The sequence below is a fragment of the Dipodomys merriami genome, unplaced genomic scaffold (assembly GCF_024711535.1).
Source record: "Dipodomys merriami isolate MVZ:Mamm:240054 unplaced genomic scaffold, mDipMer1.0.p SCAF_277, whole genome shotgun sequence".
Classification (NCBI taxonomy): domain Eukaryota; kingdom Metazoa; phylum Chordata; class Mammalia; order Rodentia; family Heteromyidae; genus Dipodomys; species Dipodomys merriami.
In genome coordinates, this window is record NW_027204237.1 from 1434468 (window position 1) to 1457082 (window position 22615).

The following is a 22615-nucleotide window of genomic DNA, read 5'->3' on the forward strand; positions in this document are numbered from 1 at the left end:
GGTGCTAGTAGCTCATGTTTGTAAGCTTAGCTACTTAGGAATCTGAGATCTAAGGATTATAGTTCAAAGCCAGGCTGAGCAGGCAAATCCATGAGAATCTTATTTCCAAGTCACCACTAAAGACCCTGAAGTGGTAGAGCAGTAACCTTGAGTAGAAAAAGCTCAGGTATAGTGCCCAAAGCCCTGATCAAGCCCCAAGAAAGAAAGAAGGAAAGAAAGAAAAAGAAAGAAAGAAAGAAAGAGAGAGGGGGAGGGAGGGAGGGAGGGAGTAAGGGAGGGAGGGAGGGAGGGAAGGAGGGAGGGAGGGAGGGAGGGAGACAAGGGAGAGAGAGGAGGGAGGGAGGGAGAGAGGGAGAGAGGGAGGGAGAGAGAAAGAAAGAAAGAAAGAAAGAAAGAAAGAAAGAAAGAAAGAAAGAAAGAAAGAAAGAAAGAAAGAAAGAAAGAAAGAAAGAGAAAAAGAAAAAAAGAAAGAAGGGAGGGACGGAGGGAGGGAAGGAAGGAAGGAGGGAAGGAAAGAAGGAAGGGAAAGGAAGGAAGGAAGGAGGGAAGGAGGGAAGAAAGAGAAGAGAGAGAGAGAAGAAAGAGAAAGAGACAGAAAGAGGGAGAGAAGGAGGGAAAGAGGAAGGAAGGAAGGAAGGAAAAAGAAAGGGGAATACTCTAGGGACCAGACTCTTGCCTCAGGAATCACTGGTAACTTTCCTTCTGATCTAGGCTTGAATGGGTAGAATAGTAACAATGATGATGACAACCACTTATTAGGTTTATTTACCACTGACAATCCTCAAAATGATCCTAATAGCTGTTTTGAACTTTACAACTTTGGGGGACGGGGGGGGGGGAGGATATGAAGGGACAGGAAGGGGAAATAAAGCAGGAGGCTACAACACTTGGTAAGAAATGTGCTCATTATCTTACCCACATAATTGTAACCCCTCTGTACAGTATTTTCACAAAAAATAATAATAGATAACAAAAAATAGCTGTTTTAATCTTAGTTTATAAGTAAGAAAATAAGCCACAGAGAGGGTAGTTAACTTATCCAATGTCAAAATACTAGTGAGTTCCAAAAATAAATCAAGTCTATATTTTAAATCTTACATTATAAATTGCCTGTTCAATTGGCTCCAGTATTATTAAAACAAACATACAAACAAAAAAACAAGCCAAGTTACATTTTACACAAGTTAGGCCCTAAGGTTGCTGAATAAGTCAAACCTCACACATTGTCAAAATCACCTTTGTACATCCTAGAAACAACTTCTAAAGAGTTCTCATTTTGAAGCCTGTTATCACAGAAAGATGTTGTTTAGATTTTAAATAATTTAAGAGCTTAACCAGTTAAAACACTACTACTTTCACAATTTTTCAGCTCTTCTTGTCCATATTCATTATCTTCATTTCCTTCCATCCTCTCTTTAGTCAGTGTTGCTTTCTAGTCCTTATTAAACTCTTTATAACTTATCCATGGATACCCTTGTTGAAGCAATTGCCTATCACCTTCTTGTCTTGTAAGCAATGAATTTCATTTCTATGTCAATGAGAAATAAACCCCACAAAAGCCTACTTTATCCATTCAGTGTAAAAGACAGTGCCTGTAGTACAATGAACATGGGGTGAATTAATGGATAAGTAGAAAGAAAGCCCTTAAATCATTAAGCCAGATTTTTTTAATGTATGCTCAAGATTTTAAACCTGATGACTGTACACTGGAAGAAAGCAAGATAACAAATGAGGGAACAGTAGAACTGGCTCACTTCTTTCACTGAAGGAGCTCAATTAATGGAATAATTGGTAGGCTTTGCCACACTAAGTAAAATACTATTTGCTATATTCCCCTCATCTTGTTTTCTAACCCAGACTATAGGATTCAATTTGTGCAAGTTAAACATGTACCAATCTACTATGTCTCTTCTACAGAGAAACTGAAAAAAGTTCATGGACTTGAGACATCTGAAAATTCCTTTTAGAAAAATCCATGTAAGGCCTATTTAGCAGCAAACAAAAGGAAATCTTATGTTAAGAACTTTAAATTTCTTCTATAAGATTCACTGAGCCTCAGAAACGCTGACATTGAACACAGATGTGGAGTCTAGCCAAACAGAAAAGACTACACAGATCCTTCCAACATCATCATAACTGGAGGACAGGCAGACAGCACTAAACTGGGAAGTAATCCAGAAAAAAAAAAATCCATTTCAGCCCTACCAAACATGGACATTGTGACCTAAACAAGCATTAAAAGACAGAGGAAAAAGAAGGAAAACATAAAAGGCTTCTACTTACCAGAGTTGCAGGGCACGCCTCGGGTAGATAAGAGATAGAGCCTTATGGAGCAGCTCAGCCGTATCACACACACAGTGTAAGCTTGGTGTTAGCGTCCAGCATGCGACTGTTTTGTTTTTTGTATTTTGTTTTTGTTTTTGTTTTTTTTTTGCAAAAAAGAACCCCAAACAGGTCGTCCTCTTTTCCCTTTGTGCATTTGTGCTTAAACTCCAAAGGGTTAGTGAAACTTGTAAGCAAGGATGTCAGTTAATCAGAACAATACTTCACATGAAACACACACAGTACAGGGACACATCATGCTCAATGTAGTGGTGCTCAGCAGCTTGTCTTTATTCTCCAGCCCCCGCCCCAATTTTTTTTTTAAACTTTCAAAATGAGAACTGAATGTTCTCAGCAAGCAATTGTTAAAACTTTTCATATACTCCCTTATATGGTGAAGCAACAAGCCATTAGAAGTGGGTTACTTTATATAGATAATGCTACATCAGCATATTCTTTTTGGAATACCCCATCAAATCAGGGCTGGTCTGTCTTTACAACTCTAGCTCCTGGTGCATAAATTTATATCCAAGGACCAAAAGTCAAGGTTTATTTTGTCTGAGCTTTATTTTAAACATCATTTGAATCTAATTTGATTGCCACATGAACTCAAGTTTTGTTCTTCCCCACAAATTGGCCATTGCTTCACAACATAGGAAATAAGCAGGCAAACACACACATATATATGTATATATCCCATAGACACATGTATATATTATGGTAAGTGTACACACACATAAATATTCAGGAAGTACTTAGGACAACCAACAACAAACTACAACAACTTTTATATGGTCCAGGAAATAACATGGAGTGGAACTGGTAAAGCTGTCATGTGATGGGATGACCATGAGTAGGGGAACCAGTGTCTCAGTCAGTGAACTTCATCTACCACTTTGCTTTGAAATGGCATTCATTTCTCACTCTTCATTGTAGAGAAGGAAAGGTTCACAGCTTTTCCTTCCCAATATCCATAACTCTTCGTTAACAACTTTGGGGTGAGAAAGCCACAAAGGAGTAATCTTACTGCCCTGTGATCAGATATAATACAAATTTATGTTCTCTTGGACTGCTTTCAGCAACAAAATGATAAAAGACAGAAAAAAGGTCCAAAGGTTTGTCCTTTGGTGTTTTAACTGACTAATACATCATGGAACCCCAGTTAAGATACACAAGACAAATGGTTGCTAAGGTGAAGTTAAAAATTAAGTCACGTGGGTCATGGAAAGCTAGTGATTGTGACTCTCAATCAGCAACATTGTTTTCACACACTCAGAGAAGGTATCCTCCCAACATTGGAAGACAAAAACTAAAAATACCTTTTGTTCTGTCTGCTGAGCCAACTGGCTCTGGAGCTGTTGGAGCTGGTTTGCTGAACCATCACAAAGATCATGGTAAGCCTTGTTCAGGGCATTCAATTGCTCAGAAATCTGCTCCTTCTCTTTTTCTGAGAGTCTAGAAGATGAATCATTAAAGATGATTTAAAAAATTAATTGTAGCTGGGTGCCAGTGCCTCACACCTGTAATTCTAGCTACTCAGGAGCCTGAGATCTGAGGATCATGGTTCAAAGCCAGCCCAGGCAGGAAAGTCCACAATTGTGATCCTCAGATCTCAGCCTCCTGAGTACCTAGGATTACAGGCTTGAGCCATGGGCACCTGGCAGCTATTCTTATTTTAAAATAAAATGTTTTGAAAAGATTATAACAAAGTCTCATTTATCCATCACCCATCTATTGAGCTTTACCAATTTTAGGGAGAGGTAGAAAGACAACTGGGTTTAAACTCAGGACCTTAACTTAAGGTATGTATACAGTCCTTTTTGCTTTAGTTATTTTTCAGACAAGATCTTGCCAACATCAACCCATGATTCTCCTACTTATCCAACCTGTAGAGCTGAAATTACAATTGTCAACATCCACATGCATTCATTAACATGGGGGTTCACAGCATCAAACTGCAATCCTCCTGATCTCTACCTCCAGAGTAGCTTGGAATTACAGATATGCACTATCATGCCTGGCATATTAATTTTTAGTCTTTAAAACAATTTTTAAGACAGGATTTACTACATAGCACAGCTGGCCTTGAATTTGCAACTCTTTCCTTCTGCCATAGCCTCTTACACACTGAGATTACAGGTAGGCATCAGCTTAAATTATAATATTTAACTGTATTTTCTATAGGTTTTTTACTAAGAAATAGATACTATGCATGTAATTGAAGCTCACTATGTATTTTGTATAAAGTCCACTCATTTTTGTATCTTCCCAAAGGTAATCACCTCCTAGATCTGTTGGTTCCTGCAACTTGCCATTTTTTAATTTTTAATTCTGCATTATTACCATGAATGAAGTATATAAGTTCATATTAGATCTATCCATCAATTCAATGGGATTCCTAAGCTTTTCTTGATTTTTTTTTCTTTTTTTTTCTTTTTGAGGGGTTAGTTGTAGGGTTTGAACTTTGGGCCTAGGCACTGTCTCTGAGTTCTCTTGCTCAAGACTAGCACTCTACCACTTGCAGCTACAGCATCACTTCTGGTTTTCTGGTGGTTAGTTGGAGACAATCTCACAGACTTTCCCTCCTGGGCTGGCTTTAAATCAGAATCCTCAGATCTCACAGGTGTAAGCCACTGTTGCCAGGCTCCTTTCTCTTTTTCTTGGCCAGTTGTGGGACTTGAACTCAGGGCTTGAGCGCTGTCCCTAACCTTTTTGTGCTGAAGCCTAGTGCTCTACCACTTGAGCTACAGTGCTACTCCCAGCCTTTTCTGAATAGAGATAAGAGATAAGAGTTAGAGATAAGAGTGTTACAGACTCTTCTGCCTGGGCTGGCTCTGAACCAGGACCCTCAGATATCAGCCTCCTGAGTAGCTAAGGATTACAGGTGTGAGCCACTGGTGCTCAACTCCAGCTCCTTTCTTGATTTAAAATTTTTTCTGTTAGTCTACCAGTCCTATTATCTTTAATTTCTAAAGAGTCTAGATCTCATAGTGCAGCCTCTTTGCTCTGTCCTCTCACTGATAAGACCCAGATCAGTCAAACCACTGAACCACTTTGCTCCTAGATTTCTAATGCTGCTAAGTATGCCCAACTGGGGGTTGGATCTATAACCTCAACTAGGCCTTGGTATTTCCTAACAATCTTTTTGGGAGTTCCCAGAGAAGCCCCTTTTCTTTCTGCCTCAACACCACTTTAATATTCAGTAAACACCTCTGCCTATTTGAAAGAGAAATTATAGACCATTGGACACCATTCTTCTCATATTCTGGCTTTCCTCCTGACAATATTATATTCATGTATGCCTTTCCTAATCCCCAACCCCTCATGCAGAAAAAACAAAACAAAACTATTCTAACTCTTAACGTTACACTTTCTATTAATGAATTTTAACATCCCACACACCTTCTGGAACCTTCCTTATTATCTTCTTCATTTTGTCCTTGAGACTCAGTCCATAAACAGTTAAATATTTGGACTAATGTAGTTAACATACTCTTAGTACATATTTGGTATTTCTACCCTGATGTCCGATAGGTTGGTTTCTTTGTTTTTTTGTTTTGTTTTTTGTAGGTTGGTTTTTTGTTTTGTCAGTCATGGGGCTTGAACTCAGGGCCTGGGCTCTTTCCGCTCAAGGCTAGCACTCTACTACTTTGAGCCAATGTCACTTCTGGGTTTTTTGAGTGGTTAATTGGAGATAAGTGTCTCATGGGGACTTTTCTGCCCAGTCTAACTTTGAACTGAGAGCCTCAGATCTCAGCCTTCTGAGTAGCTAGGATTACCGGCATGAGCCACTGGTGTCCTGCTCCCATAAGGTTTTCATACTTAGGTCTTCTCCTTCAACCTATGCCTTTACCTGTTTTCTATCTTGGTTAATCATACACCCTATCACCCAAGCCAAAAATCCTGAAGTTCTATCTGATGACTATCAGGTATCACCAAACCCATACTATCATCTTTACTGTCTCTTAAATCTTTGTCTCCCCATCTCCCACCAACATTTCTTGTCATTATCAAGATAGCCTCTTACTTATCTTCCGTCTAAGATACTCACCTCATTTGAACGCTTTTTCTAAATAGTCTAACAACCATAAACAAAACCTAATTAGGTTTAAAATTCCTCATAGCCAACAAGATAAAATGAACATTCTTCAGTATGTTATGAAACTGTATAAAACTCTTCATAATCTGGCTCTTCTTGCTCATATAAATTCTCCAGTCTGCATTCTCATCATCAACTTCAAATTTAGCTAGAAACAGTAGGTCTCCCAAATGTCTGACTTTTAATACTTACTTATGACCATGCTTGGCCAAGAAGATTTGTGAAGTTTTAATGGCCTCTGAAACTTGTTCCTTCTTGGTTGTCAGTTCTTCTGCCAGAACCTAGTAATAGAAAAAAGGAAAAGCTGCTAAACCCCAAAATAAAACAGTCAATTTTTTTTCATTTTTGGTGCAGTCCTGGGGCTTGAATTCAGGGTCTGGGTACTGGCCCTGAGCTTTTTTTGCTCAAAGCTAGTTCGCTACCATGTGAGCCACAGCTCCACTTGCAGCATTTTTGGTAGTTTAGTGGAGATGAGAGTCATATCTCAGTTGCTTGAGTAGCTAGGATGACAAGCATAAGCCACTGGCACCTAGCAAGGGTAAAACACTTTTTTTGGGGGGGGTCAGTCATGGGGCTTGAACTCTGGACCTGGGAGCTGTCCCTTAGCAATTCAGCTCAAGGCTAGCACTCTAACACTTGAGCCACAGCACCACTTCCAGTTTTCTGAATGGTTTACTGGAGACAAGAGTTTCTCGAACTTTTCCTGCCCAGGCTGGCGTTGAACCCCAATCCTCAGATCTCAGCCTCTTGAGTAGTTAGGATTACAGGCGTGAGCCATTGGCGCCTGGCTCAAACACTTTTTGAAATAATAATTATTTTTTGGTGTCAGTCCGGGGCTTGAACTCAGGGCCCAGGTGTTTTGCTCAAAGGTACCACTCTACAACTTAACCCACATCTCCACTTCTGGGTTTTTGATGTTTAATTGGAGATAAGAGTCTCAAACCATCTTGCCAGGCTGGCTTTGAGCCATGATCTTCAGATCTAAGCCTCCTGAGAAGCAAGGAATATAGGTATGAGCCACCAATACCAGGCTAAATTAAATTTTTTAAGTCTTAGGAAAAAGTTTTGTGCTGGTGGATAACAACTATAATTCTAGCTACTCAGGAGGCAAATATCTATAGAGGAACAAGGTTCTAAGTCAGCCCAGGCAGAAAAGCCCATGAGATGCTGTCTCCAAAATAACCAACAACAAAAAAAGCAAGGCTGTAGACAGGGCTCAAGTAGTAGAGTGCCGCCAAACAAACAAGCAGTGCCATCACAAGGCCCTGTCAAACCCTAGTACCTCCAAAACAAAAACATATACACTTACAACATCCCAGGAAAAAAACTACAGTGCCAATGCACTATTGCTAACTTAAAAGGTGAAAAACAACTTCTTAAGTCCTGGAAGTTAGCTTTTAATTAAGTAAAAAAGTTTATTACTACATAATCCCACATAGGCAGGATAGATACTTACCTGCTGTTCTAAAATAGCTTTTTCAATGTCTGTGGATTCTTTGGGGTGGGATGAAGCAATTTTTCCTTGTGTATTTCTTGCAAGGGTGGACACCCAACCCAAAAGTTCTTTAACTTTCTCCACATGTTCTTGTTTTTCCTCTTCTACCACTTTCTAAAATAAGATATAGAAAATCAGTACCCAAGTCAATGTCTCTTTAAACTGCCATGACTTTAGATTTCAAAACAGGCCTGAAAGTTACTGCCCTTTACATATAATATCTTACACATTTTTATAACTCTTAGATGTACAGATAAAGAGATTGAAGACAACAGATTACACAAGGCACATATGTTAGAAAGGAAGTCTTCCTAATTCAAAGAAGCAAAAAGTATGGTGGTTAATGTTTTTAACAGTGTTTCTATCAGCTGTTGATTATTTGGAAATTTACTTTACAAAGATATACAGGCCTTTTTTGGGTGGGGAGGGACAGGGTACAAGTCTGAAGCCTAAACTTGGCTTTTTTGTCATGGCTGGCCATCACTTGAGCCACCCCTCTAGTCTATGCTTTTCAAAGTTACAAAAAGACTAAATTTGTTTTTTTTTAAAACAACAAATTGAATAAAATCTGAAATGCATAATAAATATTCTTCTTTTTGTTGTTGTTGTTGTTGGTTGTAGGGCCTGAACTCTGGGCCTGGGCACTGTCCCTCAGCTCTTCAGCTCAAGACCACTGAGACACAGTGACACTGCCAGCCTTTTCTGCTTATGTGGTGCTGAGGAATCAAACCCAGGGCCTCATACATGCAAGGCAAGCACTCTACCACTGAACCACCTTCCCAGCCCTTAACAAATATTTTATTGAAGATCTCTGTTCACATACCTTTGTATGATAAAGGCATTTACAGTGGAAGTGATGGATGTCCAATAGTCAATCCTCATTATTCACAGATTATGTATTTATGAATTTGTCTATTTATTAAAATTGTTAACTCTAAAATCAGAGTATTTGTGGTCATTCCCAACAGAGCACAGAATAACAAAAAATCTCTGTACATGTTACCATGCGTGGTTTCAGCTGTCATACAATGAACCAGTATATTCTTCAGTCTACTTAGTGCTGTTTTTTTTTGTTTTTTGTTTTGTTTTTTTTTTGTCAGTCATGGACCTGAACTCTGGGCCTGGGTGCTGTCCCTCAGCTCTTCAGTTCAAGGCTAGAACTCTACCACTTGAGCTGCAGTGCCACTTCTGGCCTTTTCTGCTTATGTGGTGCTGAGGAATCGAACCCAGGGCCTCATGCAAGCAAGGCAAGCATGGTACACCCCTGAGCCACCTTCCCAGCCCCTAAGTGCTGTATTTTTAACATGGTAGTGATTTTGTTGCTGATTTGACTTTTCTTGTGTGTGTCTGTCTTAGGGTTTGAAGTCAGCCCTAATACTCGTGCTCAAGAGTAACATTTTACTACTTGAGCAAGAGCTCCAATTCTGGCTTTTGGGTGGTTAGCTGGAGCTAAGAATCTCATAGATTTTTCCTTTCTAAGCTGGCTTTGAACTGTGATTTTCAGATCTCAGCCTCTTGAGCTGCTAGAATTACAAGCATGAGCCACCAGTACCCAGCTCTGATTTCACTATCTAAAATGGCTCTTAAGCTTTTATAGTCCTAGAGTGCTATCCAGTGTTTATAAGCATAAGAAGGCTGTGATATGCCTTGTGGAGAAAACATTTTTTAATAAGTCTGAACAGACCTGAGTTACACTGGCCATGAATTCAATTTTGGTGAACCAATAATATATATTAAGCAAAGTATACTCAAACAAAAATACACATAAAACAAGGTTATATACTAATTTATTGGAGAACTATGACCAGAGACTTATAGGAAGTTAACCTTATATTTCCTTATAGGAGCACTAATTCAGTATTTGCTACATAGGAAGTTTCTAGAACATCAAAATGGAGGGCTGTGCAGGGAACTTTAATTTTGAAAGATGAGGCATGAGAACTGTGTCTGTGTGTGTTTTGCTGGCCTTATACATACTAGCCACATATTCTACCACTGGAACTAGACCTCAATCTGAGGATTTTTAACTGTACTTTCAAGATGATTTAGGACCCACCTCCTCTTCCTCTAACCGCCGGAGTGCATCACTGATGTATTTCACATGCTGAGTTGTTAAGGTCACCAGTGCTGTATAACGTGTTCTCAAGTCCATGAACTATAGTTCAAAAGAACAATTTATATCAATTTTCTGCCAGAAAAGTATATTTCAATAGTGGAAAATAAGAACATTTTTATGAAGTCACATATTCTACAAAAAGATGTCCTAAATCAAACTTACAAGTTTACACTTTTTTTTTATTTTTTATTTTATTTTATTTTTTGGGGGGGGTCTGGTCGTGGGGCCTGAACTCTGGGCCTGGGCGCTGTCCCTCAGCTCTTCAGCTCAAGGCTAGTGCTCTACCACTTGAGCCACAGCACCACTTCCGGCTTTTCTCTTTTTGCTTATGTGGTACTGAGGAATTGAACCCAGGGCCTCAGGCATGCAAGGCAAGCGCTCTACTGCTGAGCCACCTTCCCAGCCCTACACTTTTTTTTAAAGAGAAGACAATGGCACTCTCTTACCTTTTCCATTCTCTTACCTCTTGTGTGATGGCATCTGAAGAGGAAAGCATGCGACGGCGCTTGCTAGGGGATTTCTGCTGTGATTCCACAAAGGCCCTGTATGTCATTAGTTGCAATTCATAGTCCTAAGAAAGAAAGAGATTTCTTTGCTTTTACGTAGGGTTTTATAGCTCGTAGAATCACACCATTTTATTGCTAAAATGTAATTTGGTGTTTACTCAGTTTAGAGGTTAGCTGAGCTTCCTATAAAGGACCAGGAAGAAAATACTGGGCAACTATCAGAACTTCTATCATTGTAAGTGAATCAGCCAAATCAATATGTAAATGAAAGCATGACTGTATTACAATAAAATTTTATTTACAGACACTGAACATTGAAGTTCATATCCTTTAAATATATCATCATTTATTTTTCTTCTTTTGATTTTTTTTCAACCATTCTCACAGGCCATACTTAGTTTACAATTTGTGACTTGCTAACCAATTTTTTTCATTCTATTAATGAGGAGGGGAAGTGAATTTTCCTGATTAACTCAGAAGGCAAACTACATTAGACTCTTCTAATCCCTACCAATAGTTTTCTCATTTTACTATGCTATTCCATGTTCCCTCTGCAACCCTGACAAAGCTGCCCTAGTCTAGGTTCTCTTTTACAAGGATGGGATCATTGCCTCATTTACTTTCATTGCTTTTAGTCTTTAAATAAACCTCTAGTTTATTCTTTATCCTGTCATCTGAGTAGCTTTTGTAAAACATGAAGATGACACATTATTCCTCTAATTAAAGATTTCTATGAAGAGAAGTAGAGTTCCTCCAAAAGCAACATGCATGCAAATCATCTGCGAGCCTTACTAAAATACAGAATCTGATTCAATAAATTTGAGAGTCTGCATTTCTGACAATTTCTCAGGTGATGCTAATGCCACGGGCTCAAATACACCACACATCATATTGAAGAGAAAAAGAGCCAAAGAGCCAAAGTTGCTGAATAGGGCATTTTATAGGTGAGTTACAACCTCCCTGCTCTTTCCCACAGACACCACCTCCTCCTTTTCCCTCCCCTCCAGATCCTTTAAGCTCCTTTTGGGATATGAGACAGTTACCTTCACAATAGTAGAATATTGCTGGGAAAATTTCTGACACTGGTCCAGCTTTGTCTGGTTTCTCTCAATTTCAGCAAATAGATCCTAAGAACCAAAACATCACATTATGGTCCTGATTATCATCACTGAAAAGTAAAGGATTTTCTGTGTTTTAAGGCAGCAGTTCTCAAACATCAGTGGTATCAGAATTACCAGAAAAGCTGGTTAAAACAGACTGCACTAGAGATTCTAATTCAGCAGGTCTTGAGTTAGGCCCAAGAACTTGAACTTCTAGCATCTTCTCAAGTGATGCTGATCCTGCTATCTGGGGATCAAACTTTGAGAAACATTTTACTTAATATTTCATGTATCACTTCATATAATCCTAACAAGGATTATAAGGCAGGTTAGATGAATAATAAGCCATGTCTGATATAGATAAGGAAATACAATATTGGATAACCAAAGTTTTAGAGCTAGTAATAGATATGTTAGCTAAGACTAGAATCCAGGCATTATAAACTCCAGACCTCAAATTCTTAACCACAATGCCTAAGAAAACAAAACAAAATGCTTTAAATGAAAGAATTTTCATCCGTCACAGTTTTCCCTAGATTTTCAAAACTCCAGGCCAATCCTAGTAAAATAAAATGTGACATTACCAAATAAAATAGAGATATTTAACCTGTCTGTTTAATGAATTCAATATGTAGTCATATAAATTCAGAACTGAAAGGGACCAAAAGTTCCCTTTAGCTTAAATGCTAAGCAGTATCCTGAGTCCATCTGTTTGAAACCTTCTAAGAACAAGGGAGATGTGTTGTTCTTTGGGGGAAGCTTCATTTGTTAGAACATCCTCCTCTCCTTTGATGAACTAACTTTTACCACCTGCTACAACCACACCTACCGTCTGCTGGCTGAGCTGCTCTGACAATACTCTGCTATCCTCTGCCTGGCCAGGTTTCATCATTTCCTGCTGAGCAGTGGTCTCCTCAATCCACTTGATGAGAGTTCCGTGGCAGGCTCGGTAATCTCCCAGAACTTCCTGGATGTTTTCAAGCTCAGATTGGCTAGAGGAGCAAAGGGAAATTGATATCACACATCCTAATACAGATACAAAAAAATAAATGAAGCAATTCCCACTACATCCAGGTCGCTAGCTGGGCTTGACCACCGGGGATGCAACTTCACTTACGAGAATAAGAACTACAAGGCTACACAACTTCTATACATGTATCCAGTGCCCTCAAAGTAAGTAGAAACTAGTACCATACAGCCCTGAAAATTCCCTTATGGACTATCATCCTATGATAATCCTTGTCAAGTTTTATACCTGGATTACCAAAAAGGCACTACTGGATGAACACTTACATCCTGATGACAGAGTCCTGTCAGAATACCATGTTTATGATTTAGGAATCAGTATAAATGTCTTAGGGCAGAAAATGGGGAAAAGTGAAAAATAATAATTACTATTCACTTCTGTTAGTCTAGTCAGCCTTGGGATAGATAGTAATTCAAGTACAGACAATCAATCCAAATTTATATGAATTGTATACTCTTGGCCCTGTATATTCCCTACCTATCTTAGCCCTGGAATGGTGCCATTTTCTCTACCATAATATACCTATCATCAGAAACAGGACCTCAAGTAACAAAAAACACTGCATTATTTAATGTGATAGAATTAAGAAATTCTGCAAAGCTGCATTATGAAAAATGGTTCATATCTGGATTCAAAGCCAGAGTAAGATCCAGAACCCAGGTTGTCCTGTAAGCAAGTATCTCTCAAGTCTTAATTATAGACAGCCACTGTGATATATGATTTAACTAGATAAGACTAGGGCACAGGAAAAGCATTGCCAATAGTACTTTTTCTGCTAATCTAAAAGCAACACTGGCTGGGTGTCAGTGGCTTGTATCAATAACCTTACTTATACAGAAGGCTGAGATCTGAGGATTGTGGTTTGAAACCAGCCTGGGCAGGAATGTCCAGGAGACTATTCTCCAGTTAACCACCAGGAAAGCAGGAAGTAGAGCTGTGGCTCAAGTGGTAGAGTGCCAGTCTTGAGTAAAAAAATCTAAAAGACAGTGTCCACCCTCTGAGTGAAAGCCCTAGTACTAGCACCAAAAAAAAAAAAAAAAAAAAAAAAAGCTGGAGCTGGGGATGTAGCCCAGTGGTAGAGTATATGTAAGTACTCAGATCAATCCTCAGGTTCAAAGCGTTAGGTTTGCCTTGGATGGTCCCAATTTTCTGTCATTCCTTGTTCAGAATTCACACTAGAGTTTAAATTTCAATACCTATAAATTCTTGTCTTAAAACATAAATGCACAGATAGAACTTTAAACTCTAGTTTTGCTTAAGCCTTAGAACCTAAACCTAACAGGAGAAAAGGTGGGATGTAATGGATGCTGGTAGTTCACACTTGTAATCCTATTTTCTTGAAGGCTGAGAATCAGACAGTAAGGGCTCCAAGTCAGCCCAGGCAGATACATTTTTGAGACACATTTTCAACCCATAGCTGGGTACATCTCAAGTTATGTGTTAGGCTGAGACTAGGATAATCAGTGTGGGCCAGGCTAGGCAGAAAGATCCACAAGAGTCTTGTTTCATGGAGGGAAGATGGACACAATGGTATGGGCTTGTTATCTCATTGGTGATGGGAAGCCTAAAACAGGTGAATTGCAACGCAGTTCCAATAATTATTTTATTCTAAAAAACCATGGCTGGAGATAGGGCCCAGAGGTTATAGAGAAAGTCTAGCAAGTACTAAGCCCTGAGTTCAAACTCCTAGTACTACCAAAAAAGAATAACTCACCGAGTTTCTAGCTGGGCAATAACACGATGCCATCGATCTTGCAGCTGGGCACCTTTTTCCTGACAGCGCTCTAAATCCAGGTTTCGCTCTGGTGTGAGGCAACTCATCTGCTCTGCCACTGCCTTGGCTTTGGTAATTTCCCCATCCAGGACAGAGAACACTGAATTCTTCTCTTTCACATCACTAAGCCAATGCTAAGAAATATAAGCATCATATCAGTTTGAATGATTTCCATGGTAAAAAGGAGTTAGTCTAAGGAGATAAGGACATTATCTAAGGTAGAGTTACACTATATCTATTAGGCTCTAGAAATATTTCTACTCATCATGGTCTCTGCTTTCCCGAGGCACACTAGGAAGCCAAGGGCAGGCACACCATATAGAAAAATGTGCAAAGAACTTGTGTTTGAAACCTGGTTTCACTATACATAACCTATGAAACTAAACTAAGTCACTTATCTAGTCTGAGTCTTGTTTTTCTCATTTTATAAGACAAAAATCTTTTCCCTGTTCACCCCAAAACTAACATCTAAGTGCTTTATAAACTTACATTATAGGCCTTTATTGTAGTCAATTAAATTATGATTTGATTGGTGACAAAAGGGAAGAATTAAGTGGAAACAGCCATTTCTATTTTTAGCTAGACATATTTGTCAGTCATTTCTTCTTTGACTACATATTAGAATATATCAAATATGATAATTTGCCCAGCTCAACCAAAATTACATTTCTCTGCTCTAAAGCAATGGACACAGTAAATCAATTTGCTAAGAAAGCAGAGTACAGCAACCAACCTGCAATGTGGACCGGTGGGACTCCAGAGCTGAGAGATCTGCTGGTACTGCTTCTTCTTGACTCAGCTTGATTTCATAGCCTTTGACCAAGAGTTCAGCATCTTGTATATTACGTACTATAATATCAATTGTCTTTAACCTGTGATGATAGAATCATCATTTTTCACTAATACACAAATTTAAAGATAGGTTACATACCTTGAGTATTATATACAAGTTTATAAAATTTAAGTGCCCTAACCAATTTTACCATTATTAGATGACAAGGCTTTGGTATAAACAAGAAAGTAGGGTATATATGCTGCTAAGTTATGCCAGTTCAGAATGAAGTTCTAAGTGACACTAGGATATGCACATATATGATAGACTTGTAGTACGAAGACATGAGACCAGAAATTCACTTGACATCCAAGTATCTAAGATCTATAATTCCTCAAGGTCATGAGTGGAGATAGGTGGGTATGAGGGACTCTGAAACACTAATATTTAATTCAGATAAAGTTTTTGAAACCTTTTTAGTCTCACTCCCTTTCTTAATGTCTTTGTTATTTTCAGAGGTATCTATTCAACAGAAATGAGGTAAAATAGTCCTAACACTGAAAATTTACTCCTAATCAGTATCACTGACATTTGTTCCTTATAGTCCAAATAAACACATTCCATGTTGTCAGGAACTAATGCCAAAATGTCTTACCATAGGTACATGCTCTTCTAGATCTGTGATCTTTTGAGAATATTCATGAAGATACTCTAGGGCCTTCCACTTCTTATTCCATTAGAAAACATTAACCCCTAAGCCCCCAAATCTTATCTCACTCACTTATTCAAATAGACAGTAGAGAGACCATAGACATGATCCATCTTCTCCACCAGCAGATTCAGCTCTGAGCGTAGAGTTGGGATGCTTGAACCAGATGGAGATTGATGGAGAAAGCTGTTGCATTTCATGGAAACAGCATCTAGCTCAGACTTGAGTTGCTGCAAATCTTCCTGGGTGTGCTGTCAGGAGCATAATGCACAACAAAGATGCAAACAAAATTGAACAAAGTTGTATGTGTGTGGGGGGGATCCTTATCTGAATAGTAAAATATTAGAAATCACTGAAATGCACACAGAATGGGTAAATAATCAAACTACAGCTTTTAGATTTTAATAAAAGATAAGGATAAGGCAAGTGGAGCATTTCTAAATGGAACAGAAAAGGATGACTGACCAAGAAGTACTAGTTGAGGTGGAATGTTAAATTGTAACCCCTCTGTAGTATATTTTGAAGTTCAAAAATTAAAAATACAATGAAATAAAATGTAAATTAACAGAAATAAATGAGACTAACAATATTTAAGATAAATAACAGTTATACTGAGAGGAAAAGGGAGCAAGAACACATATAAATATTCCTGAATATAATATCTGGACTACAGATGCATCTTTAGCTATAGGTAAAAAGAATTATAAGTAAGCATTATTCATACTGAGTAGACTATTTATAAAGTAGCATGAGTTAGCAATCCTCAAATTACTATATGTAAATATCAATACTGAACAATAAGTAAATATAAGTAACATAAAACAGATTTTTCAATCTTAGGGGAGTTACCAATATAGAAAAATACTAAAAAAAAATTGGTAAGGAACTACATGAATACAGATATAAATTTATGATTGTATGTGTGTATGCGTGCAAAAGAAAGATAGGTAGAAATGAGAGAAGGGAAGGAGAGGGAAAGAGAGAAGAGAAGAAGAGAACACTGATCTATGTGATGTTTACATGTGTATACATACATCTACACACATGCGTATATGACATACAAGCTTGCATATGTGTTCTGTCTTTGAGCATGCCTACAATGACACAACAGGAGGATATTTGGCATCTAAGTTGGGTTTCTAAATAACATTCGCTACCCAAGAGAAGCAGAAATAGCTAACTGCTGGGATGGGGCTGGCAAAGGCACAACAGATCTAGACCATCCTGTATACTCAAAAAGAAGTAAGTGCTCACCAAGTACGACAATGCATGTCTATCATCCCTATACTCAGGGGGCAGAAGCAGAAGGACAGAGAGTTCAAGACCAGCCTGGACAACACAGCAAGCTCAAGTCAGCTGGAGCTACATATTGAGCCTCAGTCAGAAAAAGCCAAGGGCTAAAGATAAAGCTCAGTGGTATAGCACTTGCTTAACACTTGCTTAGCATGCACAAGGACCTGGGTTCAATCTCCAGCATAATGATAAGGGTTCTCAAAGAATGTTAAAAAGCCACAGTAGCCAGGTGCTGGTAGCTCATGGTTGTAACCATAGCTACTCAGGAGGATATGATCTGAGGATTGCTGTTTGAAGCTAGCCCAGGCAAGAAAGTCCATGAAACTCATCTCCAATTAACCAACGAAAAACTGTTAGCAGGGGCTGGGAAATTGGCTTAGTGGCAGAGTGCTTGCCTAGCATGCCTGAGGCCCTGGGTTCGATTCCTCAGCACCACATAAGCAAAAAGAAAAAAGCCAGAAGTGGCGCTGTGGCTCAAATGGTAGAGCGCTAGCCTTGAGCTAAAGATCTGAGGGACAGCGCCCAGGCCCAGGGTTCAGGCCCCATGACCGGACCAAAACAAAAACAAAAAAAAGAAAAGAAAAGAAAAGTAAAGGCTGAAAGTGGCATTGTGGCTCAAGTGGTAGAGTGCTAACCTTGAGCAAAAAAAAAAAAAAAAAAAGCTTAGGACAGCACCTAGGCATTGAGTTCAAACCCCATGATCGAAAAAAAAAGAAAAAGCCATAGAGCCAGGTGCCAGTGGCTCATGCCTATAATCCTAGCTATTTAGGAGGCTACAATCAGAGAATTGAGGTTCTGAGCCAGCTGGGGCAGACACATTCAAGACTTTTATCTCTAATTTGCCAGCAAAAAGTGGGAAGTAGAGATGTGGCTCAAGTGGTAGAGCTCCAGCCATGAGTAAAATATCTTTGCAAGAGAGCAAGGCCCAGAGTTCAAGCCCCCTACTAGAAATAATATAAAAAATAAAAGGACATAGAAACAATTTGAAGGAGTCTTCTCATTATTATATTTGGAGATTTTTGATCCTCAAAATGTTGAAAACATGCTGGATGTGATAGCATACACCCATAGTCCTAGCAACTCAAAATTCTGAGACAGGAGGATCACTTAAACACAGAAACTTGAAAAGGGTAAGGAGGGGACAATGATAGTAACAAATTACCCACCACTGAATTAAAAATTATGAGAACATATTGATATTAATAAATACCAAAAAAAGAAGAGAAGGAGGGGGGGGGAATGTTATCACTTCCCTTTGAAGAAAATGGAAATATTTCACACGTAGAAGGAATAAGAGAATTAGAACATGGCTTTTTAATGTATGCTCATACAAAACAATTAATTTTTTTGGCAATTGTGGTATTTATTAGTAACTGATCAGTCAAAAAAGAAACAAGGATACTGAAACAATTTAGTGAAAATGTGATGAAAATATGGTTATACACATAGCTTCAAAGTGCCTCCCCATAAGATACACAGTAATTACAAAGGGAAAAATAGTAACAAGTAATGTAACTTAATGGCACCAGTAATGAGACAAATAGACCAATCAGCATCACATACATGAGGAAACCTCAATAAACACAAGAGCAAAATATTCTTTTTTTTTTTTTTCTTTTTTTTTTTTTGCCAGTCATGGTGCCTGAACCCTGGGCCTGAGCACTGTCCCTCAGCTCTTCAGCTCAAGGCTAGTGCTCTACCACTTGAGCCACAGCACCACTTCCAGCTTTTTCTGCTTATGTGGTGCTGAGGAATCGAACCCAGGGCCTCATGCATGCAAGGCAAGCACTCTACCACTGAGCCACCTTCCCAGCCCAAGAGCAAAATATTCTATATGTATTGAACAAAATAAATTGCCTGTGTTCTTTGAAAATGTTAAAGGCATGAAAGATAATGAAAAACTAAGAAACTGTTTCAAGGTAAAGAAGTCTAAAGAGAACACAGCAACTATATCCACATTGGACTGAATCCTAGACCAAAATTTTTCTTTTGGGAGGACAGAGAAACATAAAGATTAAAGGTTACTATTAGATCAACTGAAATTTTTTTTGTTTGTTTGTTTTCTTTTTTTGGGTCCGGTCGTGGGGCCTGAACTCTGGACCTGGGCGCTGTCCCTCAGCTCTTCAGCTCAAGGCTAGCACTCTACCACTTGAGCTATAGCGCCACTTCCGGCTTTTTTTTTTTTTGCTTATGTGGTGCCGGGGAATCGAACCCAGGGCCTCAGGCATGCAAGGCAAGCGCTCTACCACTGAGCAACCTTCCCAGCCCCCAACTGAAATTTTTATGAGGCCTGAGATTGGAAAGCAATACTTAATCAAATTTAATTTTATGATTGTAATTATTGTGTCCCGATTATGTAGATGACTATATTAAACCAGACAAACAGAAACTATGATGCTTAGAACTTACAAGATAAAAAGTATTATGTATACAGATACAGAAAAATGTAAAGCAAATGGAAAAAAATGTTAGTATTTAAAGATTATAAATGAAAAATGTATGAGAATAAAACTTTTCTAGATATCTGAAATTCAAAATGAAAATGTAAAGAAAAAAAAAGATGACATAGTGGCTTTCACTATGATCCTAGCTACTCAGAAAACTGAGATCAGGAAGATTGGGCTTCAGGCCAGCCCAAGCAAAAGTTTATGAGATTTTACCATAATGGAACTTGTGTGATGCTATGCCTGCACCTAAGCTATGGATACTGGCACAGCCAATATAAGACTATTAAAAATAACCAATGCAGCCGGGCAAAAGTGGCTCACACCTGTAATCCTCGAGAGGCTGAGATCTGAGGATCACAGTTCAAAGCCACCCAGGCAGGAAAGTCTATGAGACTCTTATCTCTAACTAACTACCCAAAAGCCAGAAGTAAAGCTGTGGCTCAAGTGGTAGAGTACTAGCCTTGAGCACAAAAACTCAGCGAAAGTGCCTAGGCCTGAGTTCAAGCCCCAGGACTCATATGTACCCATCATTTAACTGTCAAATCAACTCTATGATTTATATATTAGTATCATCATTTACCAAAATAAAAAAAGGAAACTAAAGATAAGAGAGTTAATTTGCTCAAAGTCACAGAGTGTAAATCAGAGCTCATACCAGAATCTGAATAGTTGATTCATTGAGTCATATGACTTAAGGTAACCATGCCACAGAAAGCAACACAAGCACAAAAAACAGAACAGATACAAAGCAATTTGAAAACACAAAGCCCAAATGGAAGAATGCTTAGAGTAATTTATCAATCTGTTGCCTTCTCAGATCCATAGGAAATGGAACAATTCAGCAATACACTTTCACCTGAAATATTGTTCGCCACATGTAGAAGACATTTAATAGGCCACCTAGAAGAATTCCTGAGTCTATTGCCTCTTAGGATCAATGTTTGTTTTGGATCCTATTAATTCTGAAAGTATTTACTCTGCCACCAATATCCACTATCTAATATTCTTCTTAGGGCTCACCTCTTGCTCTGAAATCTTCAATGCAATGTCTTGTCGGGCATCTTTGTCCATCTTAGAACTGGCTGGAGACTGAATTCGTTTGACTAGTCTCTGTTCACAATCTTCCAGGCGTAGCCGGATATTCTTTAGCTCTGAGATGTATATCTTGGCCACAGTCTCTTCTTTGTCCTCTGCAAATGCACAAACCCAGAAGACCACTAAGCTCCACATTAGAAATCCACCTTACACAGAGAGCACCACTGGTTCACCAGCTATCTCATGGTCTTATTGAGAGAACTTTATGCCTGACTCCAAAGTCTATACATTCTACCCTAATCTTTACAGATCTAAGCATTTTACATTCACACAAAAATGTGATAGATGATTATAAATATCTGAAATAAAGCTTTTACAATTTCATTTTGAGAATTCACCTCTACTAAGATTCTCTCTACCTCAAGGTGATGTTACTTTATAGTCTATATGAAAGTCTAGCAGTACCCTTCCATCATTCTCCCTCCCTCTTGCTAACACACACACACACACACACACACACACACACACACACACACACACACACACACACACACACACACACACACACACACACACACACACACACACACACACACACACACACACACACACACACACACACACACACACACACACACCATTCTCCATGGATTTCATCAGGTGCTGGAAGTGGGCTTTACAAGCTTCCACCTCCTCTTCTAAGCGCAAGCGATCTGCCACTGAGAAGAGTGCAGAATCACGACTGTCCTGCAAGAAGTCTTCATAATGGGTCTGGAGGTTCTTCATAACCTGGTGGCATTCCCCTGATGCTGAAGAGCGAAGCTAGAGAAAAGCCAGAAGAAATTTCAAAGAAATGTGAACATAATACCATAATTAATTAACCATACATAATGGCTCAATCTAATACACGTGTAAAACAGTGAATAAATCATGCCAGGCACTGGTAGCTCACGCCTGTAATCCTAGCTATTCAGGGGGCTGAGATCTAAGGATCATGGTTCAAAGCCAGTCCAGGTAGGAAAGTCTGTGAGACTTTTTTTTGGGGGGGAGGGGGGCGGATCCGGTTGTGGGGCCTGAACTCTGGGTCTGGGCGCTGTCCCTCAGCTCTTCAGCTCAAGGCTAGCACTCTACCACTTGAGCCACAGCACCACTTCTGGCTTTTTTCTTTTTGCTTATGTGGTGCTGAAGAATCGAACCCAGGGCCTCAAGCATGCAAGGCAAGCACTTTACCACTGAGCCACCTTCCCAGCCTATCTGTGAGACTTTTATCTCCAATTAACCACCAGAAAGCCAGAAATGGCGCTGTGGCTCAATTGGTAGAATGCTGAAGAACTCAGGGACAGTGCCCAGGTCCAGAGTTCAAGCCCCACAAACGACAAAAAAAAAATAATCATAAATCAAACCTTGATTTCAAAAAACAAAACTTATCCATATAACCAACATTATCAGCAACCAGAAGCATCCTTTGTACTTCACTGGACTTCCCGCCCTCCCTGCCCCCCAGACAGGGTCTTACTATGCATCCAGACTATCTTTGAACTCATGATGCTCATGAGCAATGGGATTACAGCGATGCAGGAGCCCAGCCTGGCATAACTTGTTTTTGTTTTTGCTGGGCCTGAGGCTTGAACTCTTGGCCTGGGCACTGTCCCTGAGCTCCTTTTGCTAAGTCTAACACTCTACCATTTGAGCCACAGCACACTTCTGGCTTTTTCTGTGACTTAATTGGTGAAAAGAGTCTCATAGACTTTCCAGCCCAGGCTGGCTTTGAACTGCAATCCTCAGATTTCAGCCTCTTGAGAGTAGCTAGGATTATAGGTGTGAGCCACCAGCACATTGCTTGATATAACTTTTTTTTTTCTTTTTCTTTTGCCAGTCCTGGGGCTTGAACTCATTGAACTCAGGGTCTGGGTGGTATCC

At 39.2% G+C, this 22615-nt stretch overlaps 1 protein-coding gene across 17 annotated transcripts in view; it reads right to left on the minus strand.

Moving 5' to 3' along the window:
• The window catches only part of LOC138837863 (microtubule-actin cross-linking factor 1-like), a 254302-nt gene that overhangs the window by 146590 nt on the left and 85097 nt on the right, over positions 1-22615 (minus strand). For all 17 annotated transcript variants that reach the window (XM_070036897.1, XM_070036896.1, XM_070036895.1 and 14 more), the window contains 12 exons: positions 21334-21517; positions 20681-20850; positions 15993-16171; positions 15173-15311; positions 14380-14573; positions 12468-12630; positions 11582-11665; positions 10496-10603; positions 9973-10071; positions 7878-8030; positions 6614-6702; positions 3642-3777 (listed from right to left, as the gene is read on the minus strand). In XM_070036897.1, coding sequence (XP_069892998.1) covers positions 3642-3777; positions 6614-6702; positions 7878-8030; positions 9973-10071; positions 10496-10603; positions 11582-11665; positions 12468-12630; positions 14380-14573; positions 15173-15311; positions 15993-16171; positions 20681-20850; positions 21334-21517 — 1698 coding nt within the window. The remainder of the gene's footprint in view (positions 1-3641; positions 3778-6613; positions 6703-7877; positions 8031-9972; positions 10072-10495; positions 10604-11581; positions 11666-12467; positions 12631-14379; positions 14574-15172; positions 15312-15992; positions 16172-20680; positions 20851-21333; positions 21518-22615) is intronic.